Genomic DNA, 12,939 nt, shown 5'->3' on the forward strand with positions numbered 1-12,939 from the left:
ACTCGTAAGGGAAGCTATCCCCCCTACAAATCACAAAAGTTGTTTAAAATTATGGTGGAAATTCTATTTATTGAGAAAACTGGTTTTTAAAAAATGAATCCTTCTGTGTCTTCTCCTGTCTCTCTGCCCCTCCCATGCTCAAGCTCTGTCTCTCTCTCTCTCTCTCAATAACAAATAAACATTAAAAAAAAAAAAAAAAAGAAATGAATCTTACCGTTAAATTCAGAACCGAAGGTTTGCCATCTGATTAAAAGAAGAGAGATGGAGAGGAAAACGTTTTAAAAGCAGGTAAAGACATGTGACAACTCACCAGAGCATGATCACAGGAGCCTGGCTTCTACCGATGAGATGAACAAGTGTCCCCCCCCCCCACTCCCCCCGCAAGGCAGGGGGCCTGACCCACCTGCTTTTCTCCTTATCCTGTTAATTCCGGAGCACCCCCTTGGCTCACATGGTTGCAGAACCGAGGCCAAACTCCTCGGAGTGACTCTGAGCCGCCCCTACCTTTCCAACACCACCCCATCCCCTCTTCTCTCTACATGTGCCACCCAAAGGTGCTGAGGCTTGACTCCCCTCTGCCTGCAAGTAGCATCTGACCGGTCAAATAGTTGTTCTTTGAAGCAAACTGCCTCGGTGATACAGAGGAAAGCAAATCTTGCCCAGTAATCACTTTTAATTTACAAATACACATTTGTGATTAAGGTACTTCCTGAGGAAGGTAATCTTATGCCCTAGGGTGCCCGCACCCTTTGTTGTAGTGAAAAGTCGGTTGTTCTTAGCTTTCTACAGTCAATTTACAGAGCAGAAATAACTGGATGAAAATAAATTAGAACTAATAGAATTCAGAAAGACAGACAAAAGTGCTTAAAGATACACAAAGGACTGTAAATCGATTTCTTGGTTCATTACAATTACCAGCACTTGAACAATATTGACCCACTATTCGTAACTAAACTTTCCATCAGATGGCCTGGGGCAGCCTAGACTGGGGCATGGGACAAAATCCCACCTTGTCCTTTGGAGTCCGGCCTAATGAAGCCTATTGTGCCTGCCACCTTCTCGAGCCGCAGCGGTAACTGCTCTCCAGCACTGTGCTGCCTCTGCAGCCCCCCTCAGCGCCCTTCTCAACCTTCTCCTCCCCCGCGTCTGTCCGCTCACGGCCAACAGAACTGACAGGACAGAACGGACTCCAAAGTGAGCACCTTGTACGTTCAAGACAACCTAACACCCAGGCCACCGGCCAAGGAATAACGCATCTCCAGTGAAAACAAAACTCTGAACATTCCTACTTAGAATCACAGAAGCATGGTATAGGGGTGCAATGGCTCTAGGTTCGAAACATTAACCAATATTTATTGCCACAAAATGTTTTTTTTTGTTTTTTGTTTTTTGTTTTTTTTTACCTATTTCTTGTGTACGCCGTGGTGTATGAGGTGAGCCTGGAAACTCATCTTGCTCAGAAATATTTTCCTCATCTTCACTGTCCACCGTATGTGACAACGGAACCTTTTTGTTACAAAAGACAAAAAGAACGTGTGGTGAGTGCCATCTGTACCAAACTTCCTCCGAACAAACGCAAGCGTCTTATTCCACACCTCTTCCGCTGCCACTCCCCACTCTGAGACAAAAGGACGACACCAGGCAGGACTGGATGGAACGTCAGGTCCCCCGGGAAAAGCCTGGTAGCGAAGGCAATGCCACCCAAATGATGCTCCGGCCACGGAGAGCTTCGCATCCCACTCACGCTGCCCAGGTGCCCATCTTCCTCACTCCTGCCAGGGGCCAACCCAGGAAGGGGGGTTGCACCCGGCTTGCCCGGCACAGCACCCAGTACCACCCTACCCGGGTGCTGATGGTGTGTTATTCATCTCTACGTGGGCCGAGCGCTGCCAACCCTGATGAGGAGAATCCTCATCCAGGCCACCGTTTGGGATAGAGGTCCGCTACACCTGCTGGCTCTGAGTCCACTGTAAATGCTGCTTCCTGAGAGAATGGAAGCCTTCCCCCCACTGTCCATGAGGGCGTCCTATGTAGGTATCATAAGTGGTGGCAGGGCTGCGGAGCTGACCCTCACAGACGCGTGGGACAGGAGGGGGACCACCTCGTGATGAGTGTGAGACAGTCCCACCGGGATCACCTCGTGATGAGCATGAGACAGTCCACTGGCAGCAGAGGCTGCTCAGGCGGAAGGGCGGTGACCAGGTCTTCTACAGCAAACTACGATGGGCGCCCTCTGGGCTGGGGTCCCTTCTGCTATCCTGATTCTTCGGTGGAATCGTGCTCATGTGGTCAGCTGGGCTTTGCTGTGCTGCAGACCACAGGAGGGCCGTCCCCAAGGCTGACAGAGAAGTGGCAGCATTGACGGGCGAGATGTCCATGAGAAGGGGCATTTCACAGCCAGGAGCTAAGGCCGTTCGGCCCACCAGGCTCTGGGAGCAGGGCTCTAAGGTGACCCAGCTTAGGATGCAGACAGGTATCCCACTATCCCACTCTACTTAGCTTTCAAAGAAAGAAAAAAGAAAGGACTACTTGGGTTTTATCTCTTGGGAACCGACAGCGTTGTTTACCCTGTCAAAGATTTGTTAGGTGGGGCGCCTGGGTGGCTCAGTCGGTTGAGCGTCCGGCTTCAGCTCAGGTCATGATCTACGGTCCGTGAGTTCAGGCCCCACATCAGGCTCTGTGCTGACAGCTCAGAGCCTGGAGCCTACTTTGGATTCTGTGTCTCCCTCTCTCTCTGTCCCTCGCCCATTCATGTTCTGTCTCTCTCTCTCTCTTTCAAAAATAAATAAAACATTTTTATTTATTTATTTTTTTTATTTATTTATTTATTTTTTTTTTAATTTTTTTTTTTTTTTTTCAACGTTTATTTATTTTTGGGACAGAGAGAGACAGAGCACGAACGGGGGAGGGGCAGAGAGAGAGGGAGACACAGAATCGGAAACAGGCTCCAGGCTCCGAGCCATCAGCCCAGAGCCCGACGCGGGGCTCGAACTCACGGACCGTGAGATCGTGACCTGGCTGAAGTCGGACGCTTAACCGACTGCGCCACCCAGGCGCCCCAATAAAACATTTTTAAAAAATTAAAAAAAAAAAAAGATTTATTAGCTATTATCAGGGAGATGGGAAAGTGCTAAGGGGCCTCATATGTCGGCCTCTCTACTAGTCTCCGAGTGCTAAGGCTGCCCCACATGTGCCCTAGATTATACCCATGCAGAACATGAGCATCTGTGAGCAGCACAGGCCCACTGGAAATACGTACGTATACGTATAACTGTTTACCGCAGTGCTGCTCCTAAGAGCCACAGCAAAACAAGTGAGTCACTGAATGTTAGCGGTGCACGATGGGGCGTCACAAAGCGATGAGAGTGAGCCAGCTACCGCCACGCACAACAACAGAAGACTCTCAAATGTTCTAAACAATACATAGGGCAATGACGAAATCCATCATTTTCAGAGTAGGCAAAAATAATCGAAGGTGATTTTCTAGGAGCTAATCAGCTCTTGGAGTCAAGGCAGTGGTGAAGCAGTGGCCTCTTCTCGGTCACGAAGGGTAACTCCTGGGGTCCTAGTAATGCCGTTCTTTTCTTTTTAATTTGGGTGGTAGCTGCTGTGTAAAAATTCACCGGGCTGCACGTTTATGGCCTATGTACCTCTGTAAGTATTTCATACATTGATAGATAGGCCTAAAGAATTTGTGACAATATCCTAAAAGCCACTCTAATTTAAAAGTATGAATTTAAATAATTTCTTTTTAATTTTTTTCAACGTTTATTTATTTTTGAGACCGAGGGAGACAGAGTGCGAGTGGGGGAGGGGCAGAGAGAGAGGGAGACACAGAATCTGACACAGGTTCCAGGCTCTGAGCTGTCAGCACAGAGCCCGATGCGGGGCTCGAACCCACGAACCGTGAGATTGTGACCTGAGCCGAAGTCGGACGCTTAACCGACTGAGCCACTCAGGTGCCCCTGAATAATTTCTTAAATTCCTTGGTAATTAAAACAAAACTTGTTTGGGTATTGAAGAAAGGGAAGGAAGAGGCAGACCAGCCCAGTGGGAGCACAGACCTCAGTGATGCCGGGAACAGCCTTTCCTCATTTGCCTGCAGCACACATACCAGCCTCCTTCGTTCTCTTCCTGGGCGGCCCGGCACCCCAGATTTTAGAGAGGAAAGTGTACAAGCTATAATTACTGGGGTAATCATTAGGGGGGAAAAGTATAATTTGCAAGCTAGTAGAGGGAAGGAAACTGAACTGAAAAAAATCATCAATTCAAAGAAGAGAAGACAAAAAAAAAAAAAAGAAGAAAGGGACAAATGGAAAAAATAAAGATGGCAAAGTTAAATTCAAATATATCCATATATACCTTAAATATAAAAGGACTAAATGCTTCGGTAAAAAGGCAAAGAAAAAATCGGGCAAACCTGCTTAACAAAAACTGTATATGCTGCAGTGTATAAATGGAGGAATAGGGTGGTATGTGAATTATATCTCAGTAAACTTGTTTTAAAAAACTATATGCTGTTTAAGGGGCGCCTGGGTGGTTTGGTTGGTTAAGTGTCTGACTTTGGCTCAGGTCATAATCTCATGGTTCATGAGTTTGAGCCCCACATCGGGCTCTGTGCTGACAGCTCAGAGCCTGAAGCCTGCTTCAGATTCTGTGTCTCCCTCTCTCTCTTGCCCCTCCCCCACTTACTCTCTGTCTCTCTCCCTCTCTCTCTCAAAAATAAATAAACATTAAAAAAACAAAACTATATGCTGTTTACAAGACACAGATAAATCTCAGGATAGGGAAAGGTTGAAATGAAAGGATGGAAAAAAATGGACTGTGCAAACATCAAAAAAACCGTGGATAATGTCAGAATAGATGTTAAAGCAAAACACATTTTTAGAGATAAAAATGTTCACTTTATAGTGACCAAATTTTCAATTTATCAGGACGATGCAGCTTTAAGCTTATACATAAGTAACAATGTGGTTGGATGCAAAAGAATACATGTTCTGGAATTTCATGCAGATAAGGTTCAAAAACATGCACAACCGATTGTGATATCAGAAGCCTTCTGTTACTCAAAGGAGGAAACCTGCCAACACAGCAAGGAAACTGCAGCGTGGATTCCCATGGCTTCGAGAGTGAGATGGCTGTGACACCTTACTAGTAGGTTGGGGTCCCCACCATTCCTTGGCCTCCAGCAGAGATAACCTGGATGACACAGGGCCCAGCCCATGGGGCATGGCCACCTTCCCAGATGCCTCTCCTCACATCAGTGATGCTAAGGGAAGAAGCCCACCCGAGATGCATTATATGCTCGTCAGAAGTAGAGCAACATGAGGGTCCAGCAAGCCCCGCCTCGGAGGAAAGTCAAGGCAAGGGTGTGCTAAGAACATGCGGGGAACCAAGAACTAACTCTGGAAGGGGCAATTCTGCTTTGCAAGGTGGAAGGACCTCTGGAGATCCAACAACATGCTGGACGAAGGGCTTGGGAATCCATGCCTCCTCACCTGCTGCATGGAGGAGACCCTACAATGGAAGACAGCAGGGCTCACTCTCTTGCTGGCTTCTGCACGTTGGCTGGAGTGAAGACTTGTGCCTTACTTGCTATCCGGCCTTCTCCTGCTACCGATGGGGATGAGGCTCGTGCAGAGGAGCTTGTACTGGTAGAGCAGAGTCATTAATCCACATGCACATAAACTAATGGGAGTATCTCCGTCTGCATGTGGGCATGTGTGGGTAAATGCAGAGGCTGCAGGAGTCTCACCACAGCAGGCAGGCACTGCTGCACTGGCTTCTCAGTAATCAGTGCCCTCCTTTCTCCCTTGCTAAGAGATTCCTGATTTGGTTTGGCAAAAATGGACTCAGCTCTAGGGTACGATGCATGGGTTCCTCTTCCCCTGAGCCAGTAACTGGTCAAGGGATGGGCATGTGACCAATGAGACTCCTGCTGGGAAATTTCTGGAAAAAAAATGTCTTCCCTGATAAATACAGAGCAACATAATGAGAAGGCCCTTACCCCACTTGTTCCTTTCTGGTTTGGGACCAGGACCCACTACACCCACTGGTGACCACAAAAAGGAGGCCAAGGGTATCTCAGGCACCAGCTTTCTATAGGTGTGTAAAGCAATATTAGAATCTCCTGTCCTTTGCCTTTGTTAGGTCAGAGAGTTAAATGTCTATTATTTAAACCTTATGTTTGTCTATTCCATTTTTGCAGCTGAAAGAATGACACAGATTTCAAAGTGGCCACAGGGCCTACTGCTGGAGAGGAGAGGAGGGTTGGAATAAGAGCAGGGTCTCAGGGCAGGCTGCCACTTTAGTGCACTATCCACAGCTTTTGTAAGAAACATGTATTCATGCATTACCTATGTAACAAAAAGAAAAATGTAAAGAAATTGAAAACTATGGAGAGAGAAGGGGGACATTCCTCATCATTGACAGCGGCAGCAGCAGTAAAATGTCCACTAGTCCCTGGCCTCCACAAGTTTCTAGAGAGAACTGGTTTACCCCTGCATGAATGGTTCCTCTCTGGGCTTCCATCCAAGCACATGGCAGACACTCAAATATCAGTTTGTTGGTGGGTGGTTGGATGAATAAATGAACGAGTGAGTGAATATATGGCACTTTATGACAAGATGCTCTGCAAATCCACAAACACAACTATAGCAAGAATGATGACAGGAGAGCTTCAATAACATCCTATGCATGATTTCTACTCAGAAATGGTAACAAGGCATTTAGACTACACTCTCCTCCCTTAAAACCTACTGAAAGCAATCAGAAGAATGGGGGGGGGGGGGGAGAAAAGAAAAAAAAAAGCTTAGTCAATGGCAGAAAACAGCTACCAAATCTAGGAAATCTGGAACAGAAGGAAAATGCCAAAAGCTGCTGAACCTCCTCAGGCTTCAGGCATGAAGACCCTTGTAAAACCACAAAGCATCACAGTCACAAAGGTCCACAGTGATGCTCTGATGGCTGCAATGAGAGCAAGGGTGCAGATGGGCCCATGAGAAGTAGTCATTCCCATAGGGCAGAGGTGAGGGGAGAAGAATCTAAAGGGACACACCAGTGGAGAGCCTGCCTTCACTGTCCAGAATCCAGCCTCTATTCTCTCCAAGAGATGAAGGACAGCACACACTGATATCAAGAACCCAAAGAAGAGATACATGAGATCAAGAGAAGTGATAAGGTAACAAAAGATGTGAAAAGTAAATTTGGAGAACTAAAAACCAAAAGGAAAAATAAATTCAAAACAGAGGAGGTAAAAGCTGTACTTCTAGAAGCAATAACACACAACAACAAAGAGCTGACAGAGAGATGAGGAGAGTATGCAGAGGAAATCACAGAAAGTGACAAGTGACTACAGAAAACATAACAGACGTGGAAGACAAACAAAAGATGGCCGACGAATGTATAACTGGTGTTCCCAAAGGAGAATGAAACAAATAGATGATAACATTAACATAGGGAAGGAAATGTTCCCTGAAAACAAAAAAGGGGGAGGAAAATCTCTGTCTGAAGAATTAAATAACAAACTAAAGTTTAGGAGAGAAGGACAGAAAATAATACACACCACAATTAATTCTGGTGAAGTTACTGAACTGCGGAGACAAAGAACGACCCTACCAAGGTGTCAGGCAGAAGAATCAAGTGACCTCAAAGGGAGAAGCAAGCAGGGGGGAGCTCCTTCCCGTCCCTTGGCTGTTTCCCTTGGCGGTCCCCCAACATGGTCTTATACCCCTGTACCCTTCCTTTGTAACACTTATCGTAACTGTGACTGATTAACTAGTGATGGTGTGACCGTGGACTCTGCCTTACACTGCTTCTCCAGCACCTAGCACAATGCCTGGTACTCACTGCACACCTGGTAACTGTATGTTAAATTACTACCTGCCCAAAGACAGCGTCCTCCCTAACACAGTCCTTTATAGGATGAAGAAATGGAGGTGCAGAGAGGTTATCTGACTTACCCAAGCCATACAACTGGGAAGTAGAGAAGCGGGGACTTGAACTCAGGTCTCTGAATGCCCATGGCACTGTTCTGTCCACTGGATGCTAGCATCGCATGAACTGACCACAAATTCACGCACCCCACTTCCCCTGCAGCCTTACTTTTGGGTGGCACCAGTAAGAAAACTGCTGAAAACAAGACTTGCTTTCCATGTTAGGCCATTTCTGGGCGGGTGCACACTTCCCATGAAGATGTTTGCCCAAACTACCCTGGAACACAGAGAGAGGCGTGAGGTACAGATTTAAATCCAAACTGCCTGACTTGGGTTGCTGTTTCCTTATCTTTCTAGTTTTGAAAACTGTTTACTTTAAAGGAAGTAAGAATGATTCATAAAAAAGGATAAAATCCTAAATTTTTACATCAGATTACAGAATGTAAATACAGAGAAGGCAAGTTTACTTTTTTTAAAAATATTAAATGTACCCCACAGGCAGTATCTCCTTCATAGCTGGTGCCATCTAGTGGTTACATAGCAGTCTTACATGCTCCACACACCCATTTTTTTCCCCAATCCTAACTTCAGTCATATAAAATTAAGAATAGTTGGCCAGTTTCAAAGAAAGCTTTATGTCTAAGAAATATTCTCAACAGGCACAGGACAATAAACAGAAAGTTTAATTCTAAAAGAGAAAATTGGCCGCCCTGGTCTGAATCCTGCCTCTGTTACTGGATGGTTGGTTGGGTAACTCTGGGCAAGTCACTTACCCTGTTTCTTCACATACTTAATTAACACCAAGGGTGTGAAGTAAATGAGATGGTACATATAAGCTGCCTAGCATACATTAAATGCTCAGAAAATGTCAACGTGTCTTTCTCCACCTATTGTCTAGCCCCTGCAACCCTCCCCCACCTACCTAATTGTAAGTCTGTGGGAAATTGAGATCCCTTTCCAGCTTAAAGGGCCCTTTCATTGCTGCCATCTGCAACCGGCCAGGACAATATATGGACTATGATGACCCTTTGCAATTGCGATCAGTTCCTAACACTCCATCTCTGGTTCCTGGGCTGTGTAGGGAAGGCTTTCCTGTTGGCTGGGACGTACAGAAACATGGTGACGGGCATGCATATGCTGCTGGTGGGAAGGCAAAAGCAAAAAAAAAACAACTGCTTTGGAGAACAATCTGACAATATCTAGTGTGACCCAGCACACATAGGTGCATGTACCAAACGTGCGAGGAAATAATAACCCAAGTGTTCATCGGTAGGTATGTAGATAAAAAAATTAAGGTGGATTTATCTCAAAACTGTAACGCTGAGTGAAAAAAGCTTGGGAGACGGAATGACTGGTTTAGTATGGTGACCTATTTGCTATAAGAAAAGAATTGTACTGTATTTGTGTGCTGACGCTTATTTAGAGAATAAAATAAAGAATAAAAGCACAGACTTTGAGAATGTATTCCAAATCCAAGAGCAGATGGCCTTCCAGGGAGGGAGACAAAGAAGATTTCAACCCTAACTGTAATTTCATTTCTTTTTAAAAAATTTGAAACAAGAAAAGATAAGATGGCATTACTTGATCATTCTGGAGAATGAGAACACTAATGTGTTATATTACTTTCTACTTTTCAATTTTTTTCCTTGCTGGTAGCTATAGAAAATGCACATTGTTCAGCTTTAATATAAACTGAAATGTCAAACAGCTTTCTGAAGTCATGGTACCAATGCACACACCTGTCAGAACTAGATGGTTCCTCTATATCCTCACCAACTCTTGATTATTGCTAGCTGACTTGCTCTAGTCTTCAAATTTTAAATTAAAACAATTATTTCCCTATTGCCCATGGGTCCTGAAGCAGCCATGCCAGATGTGCCTACAGAATAAAACATCTGTCTTGCTAAGGACACAGAAGGTTGCCTGGGTCGCTATAATCTCTTTTCTATGGGAAACGGGGTAGCAAGCTTCACTTCCCCAAATAGTTGAGTGATACAACTCTAGCTGTAACCTCAGTGCAAAATGCTGGCCTGAGAGCATGCAGACTGAGGGGCAGTGGGACCTCCCCTGGGCCTTGTGGAACCCCGCAGCAGAATCTCCTCTGGGCTCAGCAGCCAGCTGCCTGCTCCGGGACTCCTTGCTGTAGAGAAACCTCCCTCCGCATGTTACAGTCTGCCTATGTTAGCAAGTGATAGTTAGTTCATGAAATGCCCACATAAGGATTCCTCCAAATGAGCTCCCTAGGGCCACTGAACATGTGATTCAGTACAGTGGGGCACAATCCATAGAAATATAATCAATATGAATATAATCTGATGCTGCAAATCTGTATATACAGTCACTCTGAACACATGTCATAGTGACAGTGAAAAAGAGAAAAGAAAAAGAGATTACAGTGCTATCTTTTGCCACGAAGGAAATGGCACCATCCAGTTCCCCAAACTCTGGAGTTGAAACCAGAGCAGCTCGGGCAGTGGTGGAGGAACGGGGCCCTTCAGCCTCTGTGCCTCAGTTCCCACTGTGTGATGGTGCCATAAATGCAATCTACTTCACTGAGGCAGTGGGGATATGTGCACACAAGAGCTTGGAACAGAGACTCAGACATGGTAAGCGCTCAGATGCCAGCTACTACAGAGACAAATGGCGATGTTCCTCTTGTCACGCATGAATTTAAAGAAAGGCTGCAACATGCGTGGCGACACTGGAGAAGTGATCGGAAAAGTAGCTTGGGCAGGGGGGCGGACAGGGAAAAGAGCAGGCTTTGCTTTCTAGCACTGGATGGAAATCTACATTAAGAATGTGAAGATGATTATTTTTGCCTCTGGAGGACCTGTCTTTGGACGATAAAGGAAAGAGTTGGAGATTGTAGCCCAACCAGATCAAAAATGAGACTACCCACGTTAAGAGAAATAGCCCCCAAACAAAAGCCAATACAAAAGAGAGAAAAGCAAATCCTTCCTAATCTACACAATTTACGGTAAGTTAACGTCAAGGTGCAGAAGAAATTCTGGAATGTGACAAATACCTGATTTCTGTGGGGCACGGCATACACAGCCTCCCCGAGACCTCCCTCTTCCCTGCGGGTGCCGACATCAGCCGAGTCCATGCAGCTGGACGACAGGTGTGTGTCGGAATCCTCCTCCCCGTAGCCCAGCATTTCAAAGGACGGCAAAGAAGTTCTTCTTGTCTCATTCTGCCAATTTGGTCTGTATTACAATGTTGAGAGCGAAATAAACAAACAAGCAAGCAAGCCACTTAACGTTTCACATTGGTATATAGACACGTGTTAGATGCCCTACCTCCAAGTCCCTGCCATAAAATTATTACAACTACGGGGGCGCCTGGGTGGCTCAGTCGGTTAAGCGTCTGACTTCAGCTCAGGTCACGATCTCGCGGTCCGCGAGTTCGAGCCCCGCGTCGGGCTCTGAGCTGACAGCTCAGAGCCTGGGTGGAGCCTGTTTCAATTCTGTATCTCCCTCTCTCTCTGACCCTACCCTGTTCATGCTCTCTCTCTGTCTCAAAAATAAATAAACGTTAAAAAAAAAATTAAAAAAAATTATTACAACTACATTACAAAATATACAGAAGCTAAAGGAGGAAGTCACCCACTAGTCCATCTCTTTGTACACTCTTAGCATTTCTAGTTTCCTACCTAGGTTTTTATAGTTCCTATCACTGCATACATATATGATTTGCCTCACTGGCAACATGTTTTTAAAGTCAAAATGTTAAAAGGTAAGACTCATGTAGGTACCCCAGTTTAGTCAGCTACTCCCTATACTTAGGGGTTTTTTCCCCCAATTTTCACTGTTGGTTTGTTTGTTTGCTTGTTTGTTTGTTTAGTGAGCTCTACACCCAATGTGGGGCTCGAACTCACGACCCCAAGATCTGGAGTCAGCATGCTCTACTGACTGATCCAGTCAGGCACCACCACCACCACCCCTCCACCCACCAATTTTCACTATTATAAATAATTCTGGAATGATCATCTATGTGCCGATAATCTCTTCCGTATTTAGCATTAGTCTTATGAATCAAATAACCGTATGGTAGACTGTTGAATCAAATGGTATGATTATTTGCTGGGTCTACAAGCTTACTGCGCAAAATCATTTCACCAATCAACTCCCCAACCTGGGACTACATTAGTAACAATTTTCCAAAACTGGCCAAAAGAAGTTAAACCTCATTGTATAAATCTGCATTTCTAACTGAAACAATACATTTCCATATATAGGTTTTATATACTTTGCTTCTAGTTTAAATATATATATATAATTAATATAATTAAATTATATTATATATAAATTATATTAATTATATTATACATAATTAAATGTATATTAATATATTTAATTATATTATATATAATTAAATGTATATTTAATCAATATACATTTAATTATATTAATTATTTAATTATACATATATATTATATATATATTCATATACTTTGCTTCTAGTATGTCCATTACAATTTGAAATTATTTTTTTATCTATAAATATAAAATCCTGACTTTTTATTTACTGCAAATATTTTTTCTATTAATTCCATTGTGGATATGTAAATTTTTTTTTTTAATTTTTTTTTTTATAACGTTTATTTATTTTTGAGACAGAGAGAGACAGAGCATGAACGGGGGAGGGGCAGAGAGAGAGGGAGACACAGAATCGGAAGCAGGCTCCAGGCTCTGAGCCATCAGCCCAGAGCCCGACGCGGGGCTCAAACTCACGGACTGCGAGATCATGACCTGAGCTGAAGTCGGACGCTTAACCGACAGAGCCACCAGGCGCCCCAGGCTATGTAAATTTTTTTAACGTACAGATGATTAAACAACATTTTTTTTTACCTTCTAAATTATTAGTTTAGAAGTGCATAGTAGGCAGGCATCTCCTTCTGAAAGGTTTGGCAAGATTGGCATAGGATTTCGTGGTCTTATGTATGTGTGTGCACAGATTAATCCTTTCATTTAACAGGAATTTGTTTGGGCTGTGAACTAGGCAA

At 44.5% G+C, this 12,939-nt stretch overlaps 1 protein-coding gene across 1 annotated transcript in view; it reads right to left on the reverse strand.

The window, feature by feature from the left end:
- Window positions 1–12,939, reverse strand: part of CEP89 (centrosomal protein 89) — a 73,210-nt gene that overhangs the window by 49,307 nt on the left and 10,964 nt on the right. The window contains exons 4-6 of the mRNA XM_025914782.2: window positions 10,960–11,140; window positions 1,404–1,506; window positions 215–243 (exon numbers count right to left, since the gene is read on the reverse strand). Coding sequence (XP_025770567.2) covers window positions 215–243; window positions 1,404–1,506; window positions 10,960–11,140 — 313 coding nt within the window. The remainder of the gene's footprint in view (window positions 1–214; window positions 244–1,403; window positions 1,507–10,959; window positions 11,141–12,939) is intronic.

Source organism: Puma concolor, chromosome E2 (assembly GCF_028749965.1).
Source record: "Puma concolor isolate L17-30 chromosome E2, mPumCon1.1.hap2, whole genome shotgun sequence".
NCBI lineage: Eukaryota > Metazoa > Chordata > Mammalia > Carnivora > Felidae > Puma > Puma concolor.